Genomic DNA, 26,711 nt, shown 5'->3' with positions numbered 1-26,711 from the left:
TTAAAGAAAGAGCTGTTTAATCTAATCTGGGTCTATTTGAAAAAGTTATTACCCCCCTAAAGCTAAAATCTGGCTGTGCTTTCTTTGATGGCTACAATTTATAAATCAGACAATGAGTCTTTTTCATCACCGTGGAGACATTTCGGCCAACTGCTCTGTGCAGAATTGCTTTAATTCAGCTCCACAGGGGGATATTTCAGCATGCACAGTCTGTTTAGGGCTATGCACAACATCTTGACATACTGGAGAGCTTTGTGTCACTGTAACGCTGCATTACTGTATCTCACTTTAATTTAACTAACTGTTAGCAAGTCATTCGCCTTCATTTTGGGGCATCTTGTAAGAGGCTCAAAAGAGTTGTCCATTACCTTTTTTTGGCAAATGAGAGACAGGCCAAGACATCAGTGGTTTTCACCTCACAACCCTTTTGTTGATGCTGCTTTTGCCCAGTGCTATGGGCCCTTTAGTGACCTTGTCAATACATTCTTGACTTTTTTACTTTTTAGTTGGCTTAGTTTGTTTTTCCTTTCATAAAGTACGGAGCCCTCTAGGGGACAAGGGGAAAAAAATATTTTGCGTTCCCTCTCAAATGTGCTTACTGCAATACTTGCTGCTCTGTTTTGTATACAGTCACAAATGTCAATTTAAAATTTCAAATGTATACACATTTAATGAGCCTCAGTGTTTATTCTTAACTCTTTGGTGAAAAATCAGACTGGAAATCAATTTATTCACTGCATGTTTGTCAGATATTTCACAATGAGATATTAACATGCATGGGAAAAACCTTACGAAAACCTTATATAATAGCAGAAAGTATGGTGGCCACTGTAAGAACGCAAAACCTATTGCGAGGTAACGCAAAAGTATTGCAAGGGAATGCAAAAAAATTTTTTTTTTTCCTAGAGGGCTCCATAATAAATAAAATCATAATTTTAAAGCTTATTCTTATTTGTCTTATCTCTGTTTACTATGGATGATCTAAAATGTTTATTTATTACAAAATAGGACAAATCTGTAAGGGGAGAAAAACACTTTTTACTGGAGTATAAAATCTTCAAAATAGTACAATAACATAAAGCTGACAAGATGGGGAAAAGCTTAAGAGGTGTAAATACTTGACAGGTTTTTAACAAGCTTCTTTTTGACCTTCTATTAATTGAGTAACTGAACTATTAATGGAATAACTCACTTGTGTTTCTACTCAGCACTTAAGCTGCGGCAAACTTCGCCCAGAGAGATTGTGGTGAAGGGCAGAAACACCACCGTGTTCCTGCCCTGCCCCGTTCACTCCTTTCATGCCACCTACCGCTGGGAGAAGGACAACTGCAAAAGGAACTACCCGTGCCTGTTCTCCGGAGACTTCTGCGTACTGGGCCCGGTTGTTAACACTCCCTTGAAGGAAGGTGTCTTCCGCTGCATGGCCACTGAGGATGGATTCAAGGTGGAAGTCGTTTCCTTCAGGCTGGTGAATGATGGCAGGCTTATATCTGCTTCATTTGCCTCCACCTTGGGCCTTTCAGCCCTGCTTGCTGTGGTGACCCTATGGCTTCATTAACTATAGCTAACACTGATGCTATCTTCTCTTTTGTAGTGGCTCCAACTGACAGGATAAACAAGGAGCCATTGTAGGAGTTAGGTTCGCATTGCACCGGCACTCATGGTTGGGTTGTGCACCGACAACTGAACCCTTTTTTTATTTAGGTTTTTAATGAGAACATATTAGAATAAAAACGTTTAAACTATCCTATCCACCTTATTTTTGAACATGGAAGTAAATGTAGGTTTTTCTGTGATTCTTTAATTTCTTCATTTTCCTGGGCTAACTAACAGCAGCTTGGCTAAACTTGTGAACTTTGTCGTGGGTACATTTCCTAAAATTGTTGAACAATCGAAATGGCAGGTTAGTTCTGCACCCTCAAACTTTTCACAGGTGGGATGATGATATGAAGAAGTGACCTCGTTTAGCATATGAGGACATTTTTATATATTTGGTGTTGTCACTTGGTGCGGAGATGGCCAGGTGCTCCTGTGCCGCGGGTAAGGGGAAATCCTGCAGTCATGCAGTGGTGATATTATGGAAGGTAGGCTAATAAATTGTCACTTCACTGCATGCTAACTTACAAGATGTGTCTTTGTTGTAATTAGATTGCAAATCAGTTTAATTTTCTGCAAGAAAACCACATATGCCCATCATCTCAATTAGTTAATTTAAATAATCATATTGCATTGCTACTCAAGTAAAATTTTCGGATACTCTATCCGATACGAGTAACTTCATTGAATAGAGAACAACATTATGGCTTTGAGTTATTCTTAAAGCCATAATGTTAAGTTAGTTACCAAAAGATGAAGACGACAATGAAACACACCTACAGTTTACATTAAAGCAAGGCTTTGTTTTGTTTCTAAGCTGTTTCTTCTTTTTTCCCCCATCTTACTGCTGAACTTGTGCCATTTACCAGTAGTGAGTTACAGTAAGGACAGTACTGTAAAGAGTAAATGTTGTCACTTTACTCTAGGGCACACTCACACGGACCCATACACATAAATATACATACATACATGCATTATTATTATATCTGAAGAAATTAATTTGGAAAGGATTTTATTCTGCCTACATTTGTTTTGCTGTTCTTGTGTATTTCTATGAATTATTTTCATATAAAGCTTTAAAATACCAGAATTTGTAAATAACTTTTTCTGTCAGATAACATTGTGTTATAATCAGATACTCAGTATTTCAGAAGCTTTTTATATCAATTTCTTTTTTAATTATACTTGAGTCATTTCATGGATGGGTACTTTGCACTTTTTCTTAAATAATGTGAAGTTGTACTACTCTTACTTGAGTACAATTTTTGGGGACTCTGCCCACCTCTGGTTAACATAAACATTCAGAACTAACAAGTTTCTATCAGCTTGAATAGCAGTTAAACATCCCTTAGCTTACCTGCTTGTGCTAACCTCTTTGACGCGTCTCCTTTGAGATTTTATCTGGACTTCATTGGCCGGTCTTCTGTTGATCTTGTGTCCGTCAAATGAAAAGAGCAAACATACGGTTGCTCTTAAATTTAAAGCTTTTAACCACAGGCAAAGGGATTCCTCATCCTTCGGCAGGGGATGAAGGTCATAGGGCGCCAAACGTCCACATCCAGCTCTACAAAGCGGTTTGTGACTTAGCGACTCCTGCTCCAAGTATTTCTTTCCTTTGAACCAGTTATTCTCAAAGCCATAATGTTAAGTTAGTTATTATGAAGACGGTGAACAGTGAGTTAGATAGCCAGTGACCGGAAGTGCCTGACCAGAAGTCGCACACAAAAAAACACCATTCGTCTCCATATTTCTGTTCAAAATAAGGTGGATATCTTGGTCAAAAATGACAAATCTACAGCTGCAACTGATTGCATGAGATTAAAACTGTAAAATTCAGAACTTTGCTGACAATGTAATTCAAGCATGATGTGGTGCATTGTGAACCTCCCTTCTCTTATTAAAAAAGATGAACATATCCAGTGAGTTGGGCAAAAAAAACACCAATACCAGGCCAATTCTTTTAAACTTTTCTCTACATATTTTGAAATTACCTTGATTGTGCTTATTTGTGGATATGTAAACCTTTAATAATGCTCTTACATCTCTTCATTCCTCTTGTTCAACTTTATTGTCTAAGCTCATTGGAACCTAAAAATGTCTGGTATTAAGATTTTAAAAGCCTTAATACTTTTGCGACATGGACTCCTAAGCACAATTTTGCAGTTGAGGCTGAAAACTGCAGACTCAGTTGGACTTGGGGAAGTGTTCAGTGCAGCTGAGTCTAACAATGTGGCTGGGAGGAAGTGACAGCTTTTAGATGGAAAGTAGGCGGATGGGCCTCGAACATCGCTGTGTCTCAGCACTTCCTCCTCAGACTGGGCAGTTTCTAGCAATGTTACAGCAGAGGGTTTCAAACAACATAACTTCGCCTTGTTCACAGCTTGGTGCATTGTTCTTTTCCTTCCATCATGCCATCATCTCTCATTTATCCTGTCCCTCATAATCTGTGATATTCAATTAAATATCATTCTTATTTAAAGGTAGGTCCAGAGATAATGATCTTTTTAAGTAGATGGTGGCATGTCATGACCACAATCCATATATGTACATCAAAATTGGGAAATTGGAACCAGATAGCTGCTGGTCAAAGAGGAGCAGTTTTCTTTTAAATGAAAAATAATTTATTTTTACCAGACCAGTGGCGGTTTTTGATATGGGTGAAATTGCTCTTTTCCCAGGTTGCGCTTTTGTCGCGAGGAAGGTTGTCCTGTTCTGTTAGTTGCACCCAGATTGAGTTTTTATTGTGTATCTGCATGTCAATGGGGATTGTTTGCCCTCCTACGTTGTGCACAGTTTAAGCACTGTGAGTAAACGTGGCAATGCACCACAGCCAGTTGATGATGTTCAGCTCCAAACTAAAGGGCTATATCACTGTTTTTTCCTAATAACCTGAAATCTTTTGTGGTCTCGTTCAAGTCTGTTTTGACCTACTGGTATTTAAAAATACTAATTTAAAAGTACCAAGTCTTCAAAAGACTGACTTAATTGGTGAAACTGTACTTTTAAACAATAAAATATGGCAAAAAATGTGGGATTCATAGGTTTCTCAAAAACAGTTAAATTCTGTTCCTGTGTCATGCAACATTTATGCAAAAACCGCCACTGTACCAGACAATGCCTAAAGTTGTGAGCAAGACGTTATGCTATATAATCATTTCAGTAAAGACACTTAGATAAACACAAAAACAGTTGAAACTAAGTGAAACCATTTATTTCACATACATTTTATAGGTTTCCAGGAGAAGAAAAGAAGGCTTACCGACTGATGATATGTTTTGAATATTTTTTTTCTCTGCAAATGCTGATTTCTACCATTGCTGCCTACATATATAAGCATTTGTTTTGGTAATTTATTGATTTGAACGTGACACCTGACCACGGCAGCTGTATTTTTATATTTTTATTTTAAACCTCTGAAACAAAAGGCTTCAAGAATTGAAAGAAGATCATTTCCTGGTCTGGTAATTTAAGACCATTTACTTTAATTTAGTGCAAGGCGTTCACAGTTGTGCTTACCAGGCCATCACAGATGAACAGGAGCGTTTTCTATCGGAAACAAGAGGCAAAGTTTAAATCTAATCACTACAGCATCATATTTAATTTAACTTAATTTAATTTAATTTTTATGACCATGAACAAAAAAGGTGAAAAAGATGGATTGGATTATATTGCCATTAAATACTAAAACATACAATTAATCATGAACCTTAAAATATCAAACACTGTGCTAAACCTTATTATCTGATTATCTGACTAAGTAAATATTTTTTTCAGAGATGAATTATGCATTGGATTAACAGGTCCTTCATTGAGGCAATGGAGTATTATCGTTGACTAAAGGTACATGAATCTGTCTGAGATCAGCCTTCCACAGTGGTAGAAATGTCATTAAATGTTAATCAGACAACAGAGCCAGCCTGTCATGTTTTCTATTAAAGAGTTTATTTTAGGCCATTAGAGATGTGGGCTGCAATCTTCTTCTCCACTGTGAAAATGCATGTGTGTGACACAGCATTGTGTTCCTCATTTAGCTGCATCCATTCTGCTGTCCCCAGATGTGAGCCACTGACTGTGACATAAAAGGGTAAAATCAAAGGGAAAGCAAGGCATCTTTAAACACTGTTCACTTGGTGCATTTTGCTTCATTTATGTTCATTTGAAAACTCCCTTCCTTACGACAAATAACAATTTGTGTCTGATAAAACCCAAGTACTACTAGAACATCGGTCTTCCTTTCAGGCAAACTCACGAACCACTTCAGGTTTAATGGTAATCCTGTGTGTGTTTTTCTTTGTCAGCACCATGGTTGAAAACTCACTCTAGCCTTCAGCCAAGTGCTACTCAACATTTAATACAGGCTGTTTTACTCCAACCTGCCGCAGAGTTTTGGCGGAAAATAAACAAAAATCATGGATTTGCTCGAGGCATTTTTACAAATAACCTCTTTATGCTGCAATTTTAGCTGCTGATTACTGTATGTGTTTATGTGATTAGATTAGAGATGCTGTTATCACAAGACGCAGAGTAAAGTGGGATATGGAATCCAACTTGGTGATTGAGCCTGGTGGCATTAATTTTCATGTATCCCAAAACTGATTATTAACAAAGAAAAAAGGAAAAAAAAACAGCTTACATAAGGAAAAACCTACTTAAAAGTAACCACTCCCTTCTATCATAGCATGTAACTGTAGTTACAGTGAAAGAAAAATATGTGGTTGATAATTTATTAGTGTTTTCATTTGGGATAACCAAGGACATATGGGCATCAAATATTCTAAGACAAATATGAACTATGTCATTCCAAACTGAAATACTCCTAAAAATGATGTCCATTGACATTTAGTTTATCGAGGGAGGCCATGCTTTAAATGGCTTTATGGCCTTTCAAATAAACCATATGAGATTAGATAAGATTTAGCTGCCATGCAGATTATTAGTGTATAATATTAACATTTATAAAAGGACAATTCAGCTAATGGTTGTCACTAAGTGACTTCTCAATCCGTTTTTTTTTTGTCTCCAGTTCAAACCAGAGCCACAAAAAGAACAATTTATATAGAGTTCAAGACCTTAATAAAAACCAGTACATTTCCTCAGTATTACCTCATCAGTATTACCTCTCTTCGTCACCAGTGACATACCCAATACAGTAGTATTTGCTTTTTTCCACGTTGATGAAAAATTAGTTCATTCTGGACAGTGTTATGTTTCCATATACTTATGAGTCCTACTTACAGCTACAGTCCTTAATAAACTAAATCACACTTCTGCTGCCAATGTTTGCTAAAGTGCTAGGCTAATGCTAGCATGTATCTTTGCTATTTTGATAATTCAGCTCATAACATTACACGATGGTGTACTCAAGGAAGACTTTGGAAAAAAAAAATGTATTTTTTAACTGAACACTTTTCTTTGAGCATTTTAAAATTCTGGGTTTTATCTGCAGCTGTCCTCCATACCTGTCTAAGCACACTGCTCAGATCAGGTCGCTTGGAAAAATATTTTTAAAAAGCTGCAGTATTTCTTGCACTGTTGAAAAGTCAACATAACATAATGTGTCAGGTGTCAGGTGTAAAATATGTTTTTCTGTCCTGCACACAATGTTTGGCTGTAATTTTTGAAGGATAGCTGGGTGACCACATGGCTAGCTGTAACTAAGAGATTTAAATCCATTAAAAGCAGTCAATCATTGTGATCAGAGTTTAGCAACCATCTCCAATACAGTCATTTAACAATACCAGAAACAGGATTAGATTAAAACATCCCTAATTGGTAGGTGATGGTGCTGAAAGTAGAATAATGATGTGCAAACACACTTTAACTACAGAATGACTGCTCTGTGTCCATTTAAGCTAATGAGTAACAAATGATAGTTAATTTGATGCATTAATGAATATTAATAATTATCAAAAATACTTTCTATTCTTTATATAAAAACATTCCTATTAGTGTCTTATAATTTACTAATTTATTTAGTTTTTGTTTTTAAATATATTATTGTAGTCAAGGGGAAACTTTGTGTACAATGTTTGAATTATAGTTTCGTGATAACATCAATTACATCGAAATTGTAAAAATATATTTTAACTACAGATATGAAGTAAGTATAGTAACTCAAACCTGTAAAACTACCACATACGAGGATCTATTCACAATTATTCAGCTACAAGTTCCCTTCTAATACATGCAGAATGCTGTGTAGAATTGAGGCGTTAACCTTCTGCTTCGACAGTTTTCAGTTTCCCAGAGACTGTTGGTAGGCTAGAAAAAATAAATAAATCAACATTGTATAATATGAATTATCAAAAATGTCATGTTTGAAGCCAATACTACTGCTTACATCTTTAGTTTAGGAATCAGGACACATGGTTTGTTTGCTCTCATGAAGGAAAGACATGATTTGAGGGTGGAATTGATTCTCCATTGATCATTAACCAACATTTTTATTCACCCAGAATATTTTAGCACTTGTTTAAACAACACTGTTTAGGATTTAGAGAATTTCCTGAACTTGCTGTCATCAATCAAGCTAAGAAGATCATCTGAGTCATTGCCTTGATATGGATTTTGGCAGTTGGTACATTTAGATTACGTTATCGCTTTTCTGGCATCTGTAGTTGTCAGCCAGTTGGCTAAATGCTAATCTCCTTCAAAGCAGGCTTTTGATTTTCAATAGGGGCAGAATTGTGGTGGATCCCGTTATCTGTTGTAAATTAATCAGTCCTGTTGGCGGGTTGCTTTTTTGTTTGCTGTGGGGCTTTTGAGTGTCAAGTACTGTACATGATGTGTGCCCATGATTCTGTGTCTTGGTAGATTTACTTTGAATAGCAATGTGCCAAACTCTACTATATAAAAAAGAGATTTACACTGTCTTGGTGCCATGCCATTCTAATACCATTTCATGACATGTATTTTTAAATAACAGATATCTATAGTGCAATAGATATTCATGTAACAAATTCATATTGACATGTGTTTCCCTGAACATGTGCAGTGAAAATTAATAAAATTATAAGTATAATGAAAATGATTTGTCATTTGTTTATTTGGGACTTTTTTCGTACTTTAGGGAGTTTGCATGAATTCACGTTTTAAAAGCTTTTTATGTAAACTTCGGCCTTGCAAAGACTTTATTTACCTACCAAGTTACAGAAATGCATAATTCTGTAAATGCAAACCAATACACTTGTATTGATGATTGCTTCAAGCCAAATTTATGAACCAAAAGCTCATTTCAAACAGGAAAGATTTGGCATGTGTACACATGCCAAAATGCAAAATGGTGGAGAGACCTGATTGCACAAGCAGGTTGCACAACTATCTGCTGGTCAAAGGTCCAGGTAAGACTTGAAAAATCTTATTTGAGAAATGTTTGATATGTTTGGGATATGTTTAATCACAAAATCATCTCCCAAATTTGTGGAGTCTTTATTTTGAATTTTTCTGTCCATCATTAAGCACAAACATGTTGTAAGGCCCTCAGGTCAATTGTGTTGCAACAACAGGGTAACACTTTACAGCAGTGTATGAAAAACATTAATTTTAAATTTTGTGTTTTAACTACAGTACATTAGTTTTAGATTTATTAGCAGAATTCACCAAATGAAATCCAACAAGTGTGCCGGTCTAACACATATGTGCTAATTAGCAAGTGTGCTAATGATTATTCCCACCTCTTCAACACATACATCATTAGCACATTTTTTAATTACACCCCCTAAAGCCTCTAATAAAAAGTGTAATAAATGAGGTTATGTCTTTTACTTCTTGGCTTTATGCTTATTTTCCCCTGATTGTTCAACTATTCACATGTAACCTTTTGCACCAATATTTAAATGTTTTGTCTCTCTTTACTTACATCTCAAAATGGATTCTGGCAGAGTAGGAGAAAGAACCTAAATCCTTTATGAGCTTTAGTTACCTCCATAGATTTTTAGGAAGAACCCCATCCAGAGAGCAGCTTTATCTCTTTTTCTTTAGTCACTCCTCTGTTGTCTGGTGGAGAAGGTTTGGGTTGTTGTCATACTGAAAACCCTAAAATGACTCATCATCAACGTTCTAACAAAAAAAGTTGTCGTCCAGGATTTTATGGTACATGGCCCTGTCATTGACAATCTCAATACAGTAAAGTAATTTACCGTGGCCAGAAAAATGGCCCTCAATGAATGTTTTCCATAACTTCTGACCGGCTGTCTTACCCGAGCCTTGCAGATGTACAATCTTTTCACATTGTCATTTGACAGCTTTTTATGGCATGTTTTTACCTGCTGCCAAGGCAAATGAAAAGAAACAAACATCTAGTAATATGAGGAGTCTGAAAATAGTATTGATTATTTTAGTGTTGACAAAGTGCTTAGATTAGAGTCAAATACTTCTTTCACTAAAGGACATGCAACATTGAAAAGCATTTTTTTTTATTTCAGTATTACTGTTTGTAAAATTTTTACTTGGATTAAACTAGAGCAATTTCTAAGGTGGGAAACATTCAAAATCAATTAATGACAAACCTGAATGTTGAGCAAGTGATGTATAATAAGTCACTACTCTGGAAAATCTTTGATCTTCTAGCATTATTATTCAACCATAAACCTGCAGACCAGGTTAGTCATTTCAAGCTGATGAAGGTTGAATTTCAAGAAAATAGCTCAAATAAAACAAAAGTCCAACATACATTTTATTTCTTAATAAATCCATGTTAGGTTGAAAAGAAGGTTCTTGAATTTTCTAAACAAGTTGTTTAAAGGAAAAAGTGAGACTTTCAGGGAAAAAAACAACAATTTGCTTTTTTCTTTAAGCATGAGTCACCTTTCCAAAATTAGCAGTGGAGGTGGAGAACCTTTGATCAGTGTCAGAGAATTCAGAGCAGAACGAGAGTCCTCCCAAACCTTCGTCATGAATGAATGTGCACTTGGAAGCAATCTGGTTTCTAGTGAAAATTCTGCAGCCAAATGAGTCAGAACATATGAAAAGTGATAAATGATGACTCAATAGAGACCAATGCCTTGCAAATAATAGCACAACATATTTCAAAAACCACAAGATGAAGCTTCAAAAAACTGATGACAACTCGTGCAAAGGCTGTTTTTAGTCATGCAAGCAGCAAAATGATTCAAGTGGAGTTGAGTCAGCCATCTATTTCTCTCTGCTGATGGAAATATTAGAAACACTTGCTCGGACTTTGATGAAATTTTTTAACTTCTCTAGCTGTTGTCAGAAGTGAAAAATTGGTAATCCTCCTTCCTATTTGACAACCTCCGGGAGGCAAAGGTTTTCACAATCAGATTTAGCCATTTAACTGAAAAGTGCTTGAGAAGTTGTCAAAAATAAGGAATGTTAAGTTGGATGCATCTGAAAAAATTACCTACACATGAAGGTGATAGTCTTGTGCAGGCCCAACACGCCACCTGATGTTTGCCAATATATCGTTTCAAGACCTCCATTATGCTCAAAGTGAGTGGTATTGGCCTGTAGACATTTAAAGCTATAGGATTATTCTTTTTTAATAAAGCATTAGGACTCACAACAGGTGCAAGCTCAGGTTGAAAAGGTGCTGTAAAACTTCACATAACTGGGTTTCAGCACACCAAGCCAGATAATGACTGGTCCAAATGCCTTCCTGAGCTATTAAACCCCTGTCTGCAGCTGGGGATCACTGGGACGGACTCTTGATTGGTCTGGAGGTGGTCAGGTGAGATTGAAGCTGCAGGAGTTCACATTACAATGTTTACAACAGCTTCCCTCCTACAGCTGTTCTCGCTTCTTGTTCCAAGTATCCATCACCTCACTTTCTGTTCTTTATTAGTTCTCACCTAAACACCTTTTATAATGAGCAGATATGCCAAGTCAATGGTATCCCAGATTTATTTAGACAGCAACAGGCTTTGCTGTTGAGAAGTGAGTAGTTCAAGCACTCAGACCCCATCAATTTTTGGTAATGTTGTTTCAGGTTTCAATTTCCAGGTCTCGATTTTGGAAGCAATTGGCCTTCATGTAACCCCATTCGACTTCCCCATTGATTCCAGCCAGCTTGCCTGTAACATCCAAATAAAGCCTCTCCACAACATGACAAGTCTTAGTTTCTCCAATTTGTATTGGCCAGAATGTTAGAATAAAAAATAAAAATCCAGGTAAAAACGTTTTGTGACTGCATCGTGAACCAGCAGTTTGATTTAAGACATTTAACTTATTCTGAATATGGTTGCTGTTATTGTGTCTCAGCTAAAAGGGTCAGCAAAGAAGGAGAGTCTCAGTTTGTTTTTTTTTTTTGTTTTTTTATGATGATTAATATGCAGGGATTTTCCAGGTGTTGAAGCTGAAACAGAAATGTTACTCTTGTGCCTTTTAGGAGTGCTGATAATCTTAATGACCTTGCAGTTCAAAGAGATTCGGAGACTATGTTCAGTTATCAGACTTCATGATTTTACATGCACACACAGGGACTGTAGCTCATTAAATGAGAGTCAGACTTTAAACCAGTCACCTTTAAAACCTCATAGTAGACTATCCGAATGCAGCCGCCTCCCCTCTGACTTGTATTTCCTTCCTGCAACATTTAAATTTCCGGAGTCTTTACCCCAATCCGACAGCAGAGACAGATTTACTGTAACAGCGAAGAAAGCTGCATTTTTTTCCATGGACTCACCCAATCTTAGGATAAAAACATTGTTACACCAGATCGACAAGCAGAACGGCTCTTTCCAATTTAAAGAGATGCAAAGTCTGTTTCATTTTGAAGTTAGATTGCACAGCTTTGGTGGTACAAGGTTGCTCATTTTATCTTGAAAGGACTGAAAAGAAATCACAAACGTAATCTGGAACTGTGCCAAACCACAACACGGAGATCAACCTGGAACCCTGCTCAGCAAATAAAAAATAAATATGTATACGTTTCTAAGTGTAGAGAAAAAGTCATGATAGAATGCAACAAGACTTTCAGCACTGAAACAGCAAAGAGATTCTTATAACATTGGATTATAATGACAAAAAAATAGTAATATTTTACGGGGGACCCCCACTTGGCATCCTAAATGCACTTTTTCAAAACCATTATTTTGAAAGAAAGGCTGTCTTAATCATAATGCATTTAAATATTTTATACAAAAACCTTTTTGCATTCATTATCTTTTGCTAGTCATTTAAAGAATCAACCAAAAATAACAGCTTCAGTTATTTCTTAGATTGCCGTCAGGTAGAGAGAGTTGTTGACACTTGCTTAGAAGAATTTTAGATGTAATCGTAGACGTCTTAGTTCTTGACTCTTCTTTTTGAATGCTTTTTGTAGAACCTGTGCAAAGAGTGAAATCTGAAATGAGTAAAATCCACTCTTGACACTGTAGGTAAAGAATTGTTTGAATTTCGTGAACCCTATGGATATTTTCCTGTTATTTAACACTGGTTTCCAAAGAGGCAGAAAAGTTTTTGTTTTCTTTCAGAACTGCACAATATTCTATGTTTAGTCTTATTTCCCACAGATGTGGGTCATGTTTGTGGCCATGTCTTGTCATGTGAACAGAATATCCTGTACCCCATTTTTTTCTATTTTAAGACTGTCCCAAAGTTTTCCAGTAATTCCTGTAGATATAGTAGTCTGACTTATCCATATGTATGACCTCTATTTCATATAACGGCCACAGTAATTAATTTATGAGGTCTCGTTTGCAAAAACCTGGCTGAGATAACAAATACATGGGATATATCACAAAGCAGAGCAGTAAATTACATAAAACTGACTTAAACAGATGCCCAGAAACATTTCACATGGTTATCAATTTCACCTGCTCTTTAAATTCATGTAGGGTTGCAATGTTTTACACATTCAGTTCTCAATAAGCTTTAATAAGTAAGCTAATTAATATTTTACCACATTTTTTAAGCCCTGACAGCTTTAGTAAACAGTGTGAAAGGTCTCATTTTGGTTGACGCTAACTTTCAAAAAGTATTGCAACAGCTACCTTTACGTTTTGCCAGATAAAGTTCACTCTTAGTAGAATCTGGAACAGTGGGAAGGAAGAAAAACAGTTCCTCCACCGACACTTCCTACATTCCTGAGCAACTCGCACACAGACTGGAAGAGAGTGAAATGGAAAAAAAGACAGGCAGTGGGAGGGGGCGTGAGAGGGAGACATAAAAATTAAGTGAGCTGACAAAACAGAGCAGCTCCAGGCTAACTCTTCCAGAGTTGAGTCACTAATAACCCGGTGCTTTACCACAACACAGGTTAGAAACTGAAGGGAAGAGTCAGACTACCTGGTAAGTTGCATCTGATTTAGTTTGTTTGCAGGCTTTAGAAAATTAATCTTAAAGTTTTAGAAAGTATCCCTCAGCTATGACAGATTTCACACTAATGACGTTGATTTTTCTGCTTAGTGTACCTTGTCTGTTATCATGACAAAAAGAGAGTTGTCAGACACTTTCTGAGGTGGAAGTTTACTGCAAGGTAGATTACTAATAGCGCTGTAATATTTTGTCTGAGCATGTTTTGTCAAAGCAGTGCATTGCTACATGAAAAGTGCTTTCGAGAGTGTGCTGGTCGAATCAAACTGAAGATTACGTTTATTAATAGTTGGGGTCTAACCCTTGTGTGCCGACTCTAGAGAACTCAAAAACATGCGCTGACGTTGCATTGGCAACATTCTTTGCATTTTTTCCTCCCAATCATTTTACTAATTTATTTTCTATTGCTTCCATTCAAAATTTACCGTGCCCATATGCTTATCTGCCATATATAAAACACATTGGTGTGACAGCTTTAATTAAATTACCTTTGAGTATGTGATGATTTACAACATTCTAATCTTCATAGCAACAGCATTAGATTTTTGGGCAATTGATGAACCTTACGATCTGCTGAAGAATTGTGCAAGCATAAAAATAACCCAGCATAAATCCAATTAAACATAGCTTTACGTTTATTTAAAATTATATTGACAGATAATAAGTAAAATAATATTTTGTAGCCATATTCATCTGGTAATAGATGTTATCAGAGGTTCATCTACCGGAAATGTTAATTGCAATGGACCAGCTGGAAGTAATGTACAACTACAGGCAACAGAGCAGATGGTGGTCAATTTATTGATTACATATTTGACTTTTATTCTGTTCTGTTAGAATATAGTGTCACTTAGCTGCATTTACAAGCATTATGTTCAATAACAAAGTGGACAGCAAACACTACTTTACCCTTTATGGGCAGCTCATCTTGAGTAACCTGGGGTTAAAAACTGTGTTGCTCAAGATTGCCTCAATCTTGCCAAGACAAGAGGTTTGCCATTTTCACTTCCTCCATCCAAATCTGTTCTGCTCATTCAGGAAAGACTCTGAATATTTCTTTTTATGAAGACATGCTACTGATGACAAGACTATCTTTTTAGAGAAAAACATTCTGGCTGATTGGTTGCCTAATTTATGAATAGGTGCATTTGGCACAAGGTTGGTACAAAGCATGAGTTGATTAAGCCACCCAATAAAAACCAAAACTGGAAAATTCACAATATAAAGAAAAGTCAGAAAGACAAACACCTGCTTTGATCCCACATTTGGGCACTGCTGAAAGATAGGCATTCTTTATAAATGCTACTTCAAAAGTCAGCAAAAAAAATGTCTAACATCCCATCACTTTTTATCCTAATCATGAAACATTTATACTTCCTACATAATGTCCACAAAGTTTTACTTAATTCTAGCTTAAAAATCTTCTCTATTTAACCAGGTTAAAATCCCATTGCAGTCTAGATGTCATTTGCAAGGGGGACCTGGGCTGAGAGTATGCAGAATTATATAGATGTTTGATAGAGAGATAAATAATAAAAGGTTACTTTTAAGTGTTGACTTTATAGAGATGGCGTGTAAAGAACATGACTGATTTTATTGCACCACTCTAAGGTTTACTGGAAATGAAACTCAAACTTCCATGTTTGCTAAGACCAGAAAATGTTTTTCAGGCTCATTCCAGTTCCAAGGCCTCAGAAGGTTGAAAAAAAATTAAAGCAAAGTTTTGTTTAGCCCTTTGCTCAGTCATTGGTTCATGCTTCCCGGGTTTACTCAGTGATTCATTGTTCATTGTTCACCAACTTGTTAATACATCCAGATCCCAAAGCAATGGCCCATGATGAGTCAAATCACATGGGAGCTTTGTGTTTATTTTTATGGAGCGTAAGCCTGAGTTTCATATTTTCTCTTCACTTTTATTAGTTGTTTGCGTTTTTTTAAACTCTTGCTCAGAAAGAGTGTCCACTGTCAAAATAGAATGAGCCCAGGTGTAACAAATTGAACTGGCAATTTTCATTAAATCGCTGCTATCATCCACAACAATGAGCCAGATTGTGCAACTGCAGAGCTCTGGCAGCTCAAGACTGAAATGGTATTAACAGGCATAGATATAGTTACCCCCATTTCACAAATTAGTTGATGTAATGAAAATTGATGACAGAATGTAACCTGAGAAGAGTTGTTATTTTGTCATGGCAACAATGAGGCAGTGAACCATTATATTTTGGAACAAAGCTGCTTTGGCTCATTGCACACTGTGATACTTTTCCGTAAGAGGCAATGAAACTTTTAATTATTTTCTGGCATACGAGACACTAAGTCTGCAATGTAAACTAGAGGCGTACACAGAATCTTGCAAAAGTTACCACATCTTGTGGTATTTTTTACCCTTTTTTCATTTACCCCTCTAAAATCTGGTAATGTTAAATAAAATGCAGTGCAGCTGACTGCTTTAAGAAGTCACTTTGATGGTGACTATGTTGGAAAGAGTGTTCAATTTATTTTCTGAAAATAAAAACAATCTATAAAGACGTAGCCTAAATGCATCAGAGAAGCAACCAAGAGATCAATAGCTGCAGACATTCATAAGTTAGGATGGATAATATGTTGACAGGATAACTGTTAGCCATGCACGCAACAAATCTGAATTTAATAGAAGAATGGCAAGATTAATGCTGTTGTTATGAGAAAGCAATAAAAAGTTGTGTCTAACGTTTGGCACAAACCATGGTTATCTTGGTGTTAAAATGGCTGTGTAAAAATCAGTTTCACCAATCATTTTGATATGGAAGGAAGAACTTCAGCACATAAACATATTGAGCCTCTGTTGCTGGACAGGAGGAACATCATTACCTGAAAGCTCAGTTTTCCAGTGTCTACCGGTCCAATGTAAGCGCAGCTGTGTTTGTGGATAGCATGTAAACACAGAGCCTCAATAAACCAGCATACAGAACATCAGTGACATAAGTCTGCAGCCTTAATAAATCTTTCTTCTGTAAGAGGGGAAGCTGGCCTGGTGACATAACACTGCAAAAACATGTCAACCCAAGAACTGTTTGCCACTGGATATTGACAACTAGATAACTGATGCATTAATAGAGATCTATACTCTCTCTAGAATGACGTATTTCTTACCATGTCAGATATATAACAGTTTAATCATTTATGAAGCATTTGTTTCTTGTTCTTGCATAGCCAGCAAATCAGTTGCTGCCATAACAGTTTCAAATCTTAGACTTTATTTTCAGTGTGGTTTCAGAGTACTGTGTTTTATTTTAAAGTTTGGTTTTTGCTGCTACAGGATTTTGTACAAAAATTTTCTCAAGCCACTCACTGGCACTTTATCAGGTACACACTGCCAGGTGGCCGACAGGGTGTCAGAAATATTTCTGAGAATTTGAGCCACACTGACAAGATGGCATCACACGTCAGTTGCACATTTGTCAACTCTACATCCATGATGAAATTCACTAATCAAGTTAACAAATAACTCCGGTTTCCTCCCACAGTCCAAAAACATGACTGTCAGGTTAATTGGCCTCTCCAAATTGTCCCTAGGTGTGTGTGTGTGTGCATGGTTGTGTGTCCTGTGTGTCTCTGTGTTGCCCTGTGACAGACTGGCGACCTGTCCAGGGTGACCCCGCCTCTCGCCCGGAACGTTAGCTGGAGATAGGCACCAGCACCTCCTGACCCCACTAAGGGACAAGAGTGTTAGAAAATGGATGGATGGATGGAAGTTAACAAATAACAGATGTACCTAAAACAACATCAGTGCAATAAAATGCAAATCAGATATTTAAAACTGTGCAATGTGATTTTCTCTCACAATTGTTGATCAGTGGTATATCAAATGTTCATTCACCCTGTACATGTTCATTATTTTAATGAAAGGAAATAAAAACACGTGTGTCAACATTCCCCCTCAAGCTATTGCTAAGCTACTGGTTGAGTACATTTTATCCAAACTGTTTGCATTTGGACCAAACACTCAGCTCTGCTTGTCTCAAGTTTCTAAGTGCTAATGATTTTGGATGGAGGATGCAGAAAATATTTTTTCACCAAATATTTGAATATTCTCTAAATACTATTTCAAATAAATGTATTTTCTTTTTTTTAAAAAAAAACACTAAATAGACCAGGGAACATACTTCTAGAGCATGAACTCAGTTATAATATTCTTTAAACAGTTTTCTTTTCTTGTCCTGCATGGTGTCGCAACAAAAAGTCCTCAGGTAATATTTTATACATGAAGTTTTCAAGTTATCCTTGTGTATTCTCTCCAGTAATCCATACTAAGTTCCTTTAAGGTGCGTCTGTGTGGCTGTTTTGGACTGGTAACCTGTCTAAGGTGTAACTCGCCTCTCGCCCAGTGACCCACACAGATCGGCACCAGGCCTCTTTGACCCTACAAAGATTATATGGGTGTAGAAAATGGCTTGATGGATGTTTCCCCTGTTACCAGTGAGTCAAACTTCAGTGGTATCTTCCTTTATCAGTATTTAAGATGGACAAGGTTGTTCCAGGTCACTGGCAGTGCTACTCAACAGACTTATAAACATGACATAAGTTCTCATCGCTATTTTTCAGACATGAAAAAAGCAAATATATCTATTTTTTTCATGGAGTTTCCCTGTTGTTCTGCTTTATAAGCTTGAAAGTGAGCAAAACTGAATTTGAAAAAAATTAAGATCTCTATATTACCTACATTTTCTATGTCTATCACAATATACCTGTAGATCATAACTATGACTGCAACACCTGACCGCAGGAGCAAAGATCTATTTAAAACCTGAAATAAAGAGATATCTACTGCAGCATTCTTTTGCACATTCCTTTTGCAGATAGGCTTGCAAACCAAAGAACAGGAGCATTTTCTCTTTGGTGAACAAGTCAGGCACAAAAATCAATAAAGCAGACCCTGATAAAAACAAATGTCGTGTCAGGTTAATATCAAACCTGTTGCAGAGCATACCTATTCCAATAATCTTTTTGTCTGTACCTGGAACTAAAACCATTGAATTAAAAACTGAATACAACAGGAACTAAAAAATATTACCTTGAAACTTTTTGTCTTCTTATTTAGTGCAGGAAGCTAGTTAAGCTTTTTTAAGGGGAAAAAAGCAAACAAACAAAAAAACAAAGTAGATTTTATTTAAAGTGTAACTTGTTAAAGCTTAAATATTCCAAAGTTGATATTGAATGCATAGATATTTACAATAATGTCCATTATTTTTTATAGCTGTTAAATCCATTAAGGGTTACGGCTTGGATAGGTCACCTGTCTGACACAGGAAAAACAACCAGACTTGCACAAACTCACTTCAGTGTTGCTTAGGGTGGCCAACTAATCTAACATGGATATTTGTGGAGAATGTACCAGGAGAGAACCCACGCATGCACACAAAAAACAAATCAAAAATGTTTCAGATGTTCCTCTGCTTCAACACACATAAAACAAGGTGCGTCTTGAGAACCAACATTGAAAAACACTCTTCCAAAGACACATCGGTCTGAAAAAAGGACAGCTGTTTGTTAAAAATAACCACATATTCTTCAAACTATCTGGAAAGCCTTCAAAGGGATAACATCCCATATAAAATGCATGGACACTCACTTGTTATGCTGGTGAGGAATGACAGAAGAGCAAAATCCTTGAATAGCTGAACAGCTCAACACTTCCCCTGGTGGAGAGCTTTGGTTACTACCGCCACTACCACAATAAAAAAAAAGACAATAACTTTATTAGATGGCACTTGTTAGAAATAAGATAACAATAATAACACCCTTTAATTAACGCAAGATGAAATGGGATAAATTAAAATTAAAATACCTGTAGATCAGAATGAATATAATATATCTGAATGCAGATATTGGATATTATTTTAGAGCAAGATATATTGTATGCAATATTATTAAAATGGGAATGACACAAGAGAATTTACTATCAGCCAAACAAGTTTATTATCATTTTCTTTCTTTGTATTACTTTTTATCACCTTTGATAAAGTGGATGCCCTGCATTGACTTTATGTGAGGAAATTTCACTTTCCTGTAAACACATTGTCTGTTAATTTGATCAACGGTAAGAAGCAGATCCTCCCTTCAGAACTGACAAGATAAGTAATCAATGAAGCAGTAAAGCTTTTCCCGTATGATGTCATAAAAAAGAAGGAAAAACAGCTCAAAAGGAAGCAATATGACATTAATTCAGTGGAAAAATATATTTATTTTGACACATTTAACAACTGAAAATATTAAAGACTTTGTATGAGTCTAGCTGTAATTCAAACAAACACCTAATGTAAAAAAAAATAAAATAACATTTAGAGGAATTTACATTAAGAAACTCTTGGCTATAATATCTACTATTTGTTCAACATTGAACAATGATTTTGGAATTTTCAATAATATTTCAGTGGACTCATTGGAAAGAGTTACTAGTCTATCACATTTTTGTGCCTGTGTCTGGTCCAGCCAACATAATGACTCACATTTGTATTATGGTTCCAGTTTCATTCTGCAACAACCCCATCCAGGCAGAAGTGTTTATTCAAGCTGTGTCACTCCTGGACCCAATAAAACGAACTCTGTTTGTTCAGGAGGTTATCACAAAGCTTTATTTTTCCTTCACGTGAGGACAAAACAATTGTTTTTAGCATCTCAGTATCAGTGCAGGTTGAGCACAGGATTAGTTAAAAGTGACAGCAAATACAGTCTTCGGTGATTTAAAGCAGGGTAAGTGTTTTACAGCAAACAACGCCTGGATGAGTGAGTATGTCTGATCATATTTGTGTCAGCAAATTGATTATATTTAACACACTGTTCTTTTCCAGAAGATGTGTGTTACAAGGTAAATTCAGTAAATGCATAGTTAAAATTTGGTTTCAGGTTTTTACAAACTGATCACACATTTAATCCAGACAAACAACGGCACACAATTTTTACTTTCATAACTAAGTACAAAACATTTAGAACAAAAAAACATATTTCTATATTTTTCAAACACAGGAAATTGTGTGTTTTTGTAAGTGTACTTTATTAAATTATTTGGATTCTCTTTGATACTTTTACATACATGGACATTTTAAAACTTGCACAGAAAACAGTGACAAAAGGAAAAATATATATATTTATGAAAGGAAGATTTTTTTTGTGTACTGTATTGTCTGCTGAGGTAAGTAGGCAGCCAGAGCCAAGACATGTTGGAATTGATTGCCTTGCAGTGTCAGATGCAGATTTATTGCTGCTCACACAGTAAATGAGAGAACAACAATTACACAGACAAAACTAGCTTAAAATAAATTAGCAAATAAATAAATAAAAATGAGACAGAAATAATGTGTCTACTGTAGTGTATAGTTGTGCTTGCCTCTTGTTGTATGATCCTTGTTTGTTCATGCTACGGTGTGATGGTGTGAAAACCAAATCCAATAGATACATTAATAAGACAGTTAAAGGATGATCAATTTAAAGGTTTATTTGCTTTTGTATGGCATATCAAACAATGATCCAGCATTATTTTTTCAATCACCTGGTACTGAGGCATGTTATCTAATCTCCATCTGAATCACACACATTTTTTTGATGTAAATACTCAGTTTTGGCTCCATTGATGCCATGATTACATTATTTCATTCCATGCCTTACTATACAGGTGTTCTGTCTGCATTGATGAAGATTCACTCACCTCAGCGTAATGAATGATTGAGTTGCTGAGATAACAACAGATTCTGTTTTTTGTTAGAATTTACTTGAGATAGAAACAGTTTTGACCTTTAACCCCAGTTAAATTTGAAACATTTCTTCTTAGTCTTTTGAAAGAAAATGTTAAAAAAAACATGTCATTGTTCAAAAATAATTTTGATCATTTCCGCTTGAAGTTGAAAGTTAGTTAACAATGTTTTTATTTTATTTTTCAGATCTGTAACCATGATTGGTGAGTTGATCAGTGTCAGTGCTCTCCTTCTTGGAGCTGTGTCATCTCAATTTTCACCAGATCCATCTTCACCTTCCACATTTATCTCTGATGAAGGACCATGTCGGATTTACAACTTTGGTCTGTCAGCAGACTGTCAAGGAAGACAGCTAGATTTTGTCCCATGGAGACAACTTCCAGTCACACTTGAAAGCATTGACCTCTCTTATAATGGACTTCATGTTATCAGTGCTGCTGACTTCCAGAACCTCCCTCTGCTTCGCATCCTTCTGCTGCAGTTCAACAACATTACACACATTGCCAATGAGGCTTTTAAAAATAACCCATTACTGGAGCATCTCAACATTTTTAATAACTCATTGCATGAAATTCCTGCATCACCTCTGACATCCCTCCTCAATCTGAAGGAGCTCTTCATGTCAAATAACCTTTATAGACATGCAACTTTAGCAGACAGTTTCTCTAAATTAGTCAGACTCAAAGTTCTGTCCTTAGGTGGCCCTTTGGTGATGGGACTAAAGAAAAATGATTTTCAGCCCCTAAAAAACATCCAGCTCCAAGCTTTTGCCATCAAGTGCTCCTCCAATTTAAGTTACTATGAGCCAGGAAGTTTAGAAGTCATCCACACAAAACAGATGGGCTTTGACATGGCGATCGATCAACGACCGAATGCTCTCCATCATATGCTGCGCGATCTCGCCAACAAGACACTCAGTGCCATTCAATTCCGCAACCTGTTTGAATTCACATACTACATGGGTGATGAAGATATTTTCCTGAACTTAAAAGACATTATAGCATCTCAACTCATCTTTCACAGAGGCAAGTTCAACGAAAATCTCCTGAAGATGGCATTACTGAACTTACAAGTGACTCCCATCAAACGGCTTAGACTTCAGTACATCGACTTTGCCCGTTCACCAACATTTGTCGACAGTGGAGCAGGTTCTAGCATAACCGAGCTGAGTCTGGATAACTTGGATCTTTGGTAAGTGTTTTCAAAGATTTAAGTGTTCATGCAAAGATGTAGCGTTAAAAAATTATTTGGAAAATCTAAAACTAAGTTGGCATTATGACGTGTTTGTTAATATATTGACTAAAATTAGCTTATGCTCACAGTCAAAAGCCCAGCCTTTCGGGTCATATCATCATTGTCATATCATTGATCTTTTTTTACTGTCGTAAGGAAGTAAGAACTGTAGCCACATTAGGAGCCAAAACATTTGCCGAACTGAAACCCAAGCCCAAGCAGATCTTAATAAATTAAAACAGAAGATATTTTATGAAGATGTTACATACGCAGGAATACCTGAAGAAACAAAATGATTGGAGCATAATGACTTGAGTTTTCTTTTGTCAAAGAATGACAAAAATGACAAAATGCTGCGGTGATGCAAATGTACACCGTCTTACAAATTTGTTCTTATTTGAGTTGGTCTATCATGTAAAATGACATTGAAACACATATTTACATTTTTGTTCTTAATGTTGCAAAATTTGAGTTAGATCAAGGGTCTATCTTTAGAAGGTGCTAATAAAATTCTAAATAAATCTGAATTTTTTACAGGTATATCAGCAATCCTGATGTGCTGCGATTTGACTGGCGCTTCACCTGGTTCAAGAAAATAAAGCAGCTGTCTATTCAGTATGTGTATTTCAGCAGTGTGCCTTGTGACTCCTGGGCTGAGATGGAAGGTGTGGAGTTATTAGATGTTTCAAACAATCGACTAAATGATGATGTTCTCTACAACAAGCGATGCAATTACAAAGGTTTCATGCCAAATCTTCTCACCTTCAACCTGAGCACCAATGAGTTGACCAGTCTAGAAGACATATCGTCTCTGATAAAGCAGTTCAGGAAGCTGCAGGTACTGGATCTCAGCAACAACAAACTGGGATCTGCAAAACAAAGTCGACACTGTGTTTGGACACAAAATATAACTCGTTTCATTGCACACCACAACTACTTTTCAAGCGAAGCATTTCATTGTCTACCTACCACTGTTTCTTACTTGGATCTGTCCGACTGCAACATGGACCAGCTGGACTTGACCTACTTTAAGAAAGCCACGAACCTAAAAATTCTGTTACTGAGTGGGAATAAAATTAAGTTCATCCCATCTAAGTGGGAGTCCCCATCTCTTCAGTTTTTAGCTTTGGATGGAAATTCATTTGGCTTGATAAGCAAGGCATCCTTTCAACATATGTCTCAACTGTCGCGGCTCAGGGCAGGAAACAATCCCTACCATTGCACTTGTGAGCTTCATGCTTTTGTCCAGGACACCATCACAATTGGAAAGGTTAACCTCACTGACTGGCCACTGAATTACAGATGCTATCACCCAGAACCGTTCCTCAATACCTTAATATCCAAATACTTTCCTGGTAAAGTAGCGTGTGACATCAGACTTGTTATCATCATTTCTGTTGCAACCACTGCCATAGTGATCTTGATATTTGTTCTAATTTGCTATATTTTTGACCTCCCATGGTACACTAAAGCCACGTATCAGATAATACAAGCCAAATACAGAGCTCACAAGGAAAATCTAGCAGGGGATGTTGGGAACTTCAACTATCATGCCTTCATATCCTACAGCCACTCAGATGCTGACTGGGTGAGGGACCAGCTCTTACCCTGCTTGGAGAACAACAAGAACCCCTATCGTCTGTGTATTCATGAGCGGGACTTTATGCCAGGAAAATGGATCATTGACAACATAATTGAGAACATTGAAAGCAGTCGTAAGGTAAGAGAAAGTACTTTTGATTTCAGCTAAGAACAGTGAAAAAATGTAAATCCTTATCTGCTTCTATTGCAAATAACTTTTCAAGAAAACAAAGTGACCAGGCAGATTTGTTCTTAGCAAAAAATTGTTTAGCAATGGTACAAGCTAGTTGATTTGCTTATATTTTTGAAATTTTACTTATTAAACGCATTAATACAGCCCTTCACAGTTTTAGACATCAGGTAGTCAAAATCACATTTCATGAATTGGCAATGATTAGAGTTCAGTGTGCTGCAACTTCGTCCCCTGCGAAGTTCCCAACGAACCAGATGGTCAACAATTGGTTTGTTGACCTCCCATGACGTCCCATGGTACACTAAAGTCTGACTTGAAACTATAAAGTTTAAAGTCAGAAAAATCAAATACTTTAGGCCCAGAAGTCAGAACATGTATTTTTATTTGCTACATTTATGTAGTTTTGTTAAACCACATTTCTTTTAATCAAGAGTTAATTAAATTTAATGTTGTCTTTTACAGGTTATTTTTGTCCTTTCCCGGCACTTTGTGAACAGTGAATGGTGCAACTACGAGCTGTACTTTGCTCAGCAGAGAGCAATGGGAAAGACCTTCAGTGATGTCATTCTGGTGGTGAAGGAGCCCATTGATCCAAGTTCCTTGCCCAGCAAATACTGCAAGCTCAAAAAGATGCTGAGTACCAAAACATACCTGGAGTGGCCCCAACAGGTCAACCAGCAGCCATTTTTCTGGGCACAGCTGAGGAGTGTTCTGGGTAAACCCACAATGACTCGAGAGGGAACTAACAGCATCAGGAGTAGAAACTCATCTGGACGATTCTCTGTCGTTGAAGAAAAGATACCAGAAGTAAACAAACCTCTTGAAGGCAACAAAACAGACATTCAAAGTGAAATTATTCACAGAACTGAAATTGAACTAAAAGATTAAAGAAAATTAGAGGCACAGTGATCAAAATATAATGTGATTAATCACATTCCGATAATGTCTTTTTGGCAAGTACTTGTCCATCTTGATAAGATCAAGATGGACAAGGAAGTGGTGGGATAGCAGGACTCACCACTTCCTCACTTTGTGATGAGAGATTAGTATATAAGAAATCCCCTTTAGGGTAAAGATGAGGTAATTTTTTTCTCCTTACATTACCTCAGGCCTTGTCCTCTACTGACAGACCCTAAAAGGTCACTTCAAATTAGACCTTCTATGTTCTTGATGGATAAGAAATGTCCCAGTTAAATATATATCTTTCTTTATTTTTCAGTGTTTGTTAGTTGTATGTTGCAAACTTTTAGGTTTGTCCCTTAGTGGGGTCGGGAGGGTTGCTGGTGCCTATCTCCAGCTAACATTCCGGGCGAGAGGCGGGGGTCACTCTGGACAGGTCGCCAGTTTGTCACAGGGCAACACAGAGACAGATAGGACAAACAACCATGCACACACACACGCACGCACGCACGCACGCAAACCCCCACACACACACACACCTAGGGAGAATTTGGAGAGGCCAATTCACCCAACAGTCCAAAGAGAACCCACCATGCAGAGGGAGAACATGCAAACTCTATGCAGAAAGACCCAGGGCCGGGAATTGAACTCAGAACTTTCTTACTTCAAGGCAACAGGTCTACCAACTGTGCCACTGTTCAGCCCATGTGTCATTCATAATCTGTGGTAAGTATAGTCCAGTATGCACTCACTGACAGCTGGCAAAGTAATGTGGAATAGTCATGTACGAAAGACTTTGTTAAGACCTGAAATTCTACTGAACATCTGAAAACCTCTGAGGAGAAACATAAAACCTTTAGGGTTACTTTTCTTTCTAGACGTCATCAAGCAACATCCTGGGCAGTTAGCCAGTCGATTACAGGACCCATATAATGACATGAGAGACTATTTACCTAAGAGTCTTATTATCAAACTGAGAGAGGAGGCCAAAGGATCAAGATCGTCCTCACAGAGGACAAATCTGCAAATTCCACAAATGTCCCAGATAACATTTAATCACATGACCTGCTTGCCATGAGACAGCTGTGTAAATCATTCTATAGCACTTTACCAAAAATTTGGAAAGGAAAAAAAAACAAAAAAACACATAAATAAATAATATAGAGTCACTGTCAAAAATAAACACCATGAAATAACTAGTCTCC

General features: G+C 36.8%; 2 protein-coding genes across 3 annotated transcripts in view; both read left to right on the top strand.

Annotated features, from left to right (window-relative positions):
- LOC103477638 (semaphorin-7A) overlaps window positions 1-8,623 on the top strand; it is a 53,027-nt gene extending 44,404 nt beyond the window's left edge. Inside the window, exon 14 of the mRNA XM_008430866.2 lies at window positions 1,209-8,623. Within this exon, the coding sequence (XP_008429088.1) occupies window positions 1,209-1,558 (350 nt within the window). The 3' untranslated portion in view covers window positions 1,559-8,623. The remainder of the gene's footprint in view (window positions 1-1,208) is intronic.
- A 5,130-nt stretch (window positions 8,624-13,753) lies between these two features.
- Window positions 13,754-25,933, top strand: tlr18 (toll-like receptor 18). Of its 2 annotated transcripts, XM_008430864.1 has the most exons (5): window positions 13,754-13,845; window positions 21,786-22,790; window positions 23,370-23,447; window positions 24,402-24,552; window positions 25,069-25,933. In XM_008430864.1, exons 2-5 carry the CDS (start codon window positions 21,796-21,798, stop codon window positions 25,492-25,494), a joined length of 1,650 nt encoding a protein of 549 aa, XP_008429086.1. In that variant the 5' UTR covers window positions 13,754-13,845; window positions 21,786-21,795; the 3' UTR covers window positions 25,495-25,933. The 2 variants fall into 2 exon arrangements, with proteins under 2 accessions (XP_008429086.1, XP_008429085.1); XM_008430863.1 differs by having other exon boundaries at window positions 23,370-24,552.
- Window positions 25,934-26,711: the final 778 nt, after the last annotated feature.

This window comes from Poecilia reticulata, linkage group LG16, assembly GCF_000633615.1.
Source record: "Poecilia reticulata strain Guanapo linkage group LG16, Guppy_female_1.0+MT, whole genome shotgun sequence".
Lineage (NCBI taxonomy): Eukaryota > Metazoa > Chordata > Actinopteri > Cyprinodontiformes > Poeciliidae > Poecilia > Poecilia reticulata.
Note: the sequence above shows the minus strand (reverse complement) of the source record. Positions and strands in the feature narration are given on the sequence as shown.

Coding starts and splice junctions, on each gene's coding strand:
- tlr18 (XM_008430863.1), top strand. CDS start 21,796: ATGATTGGTGAGTTGATCAGTGTCAGTGCTCTCCTTCTTGGAGCTGTG. Junction 22,791..23,369: donor CTGGATAACTTGGATCTTTG/GTAAGTGTTTTC, acceptor AATTTTTTACAG/GTATATCAGCAATCCTGATG. Junction 24,553..25,068: donor ACATTGAAAGCAGTCGTAAG/GTAAGAGAAAGT, acceptor TGTCTTTTACAG/GTTATTTTTGTCCTTTCCCG.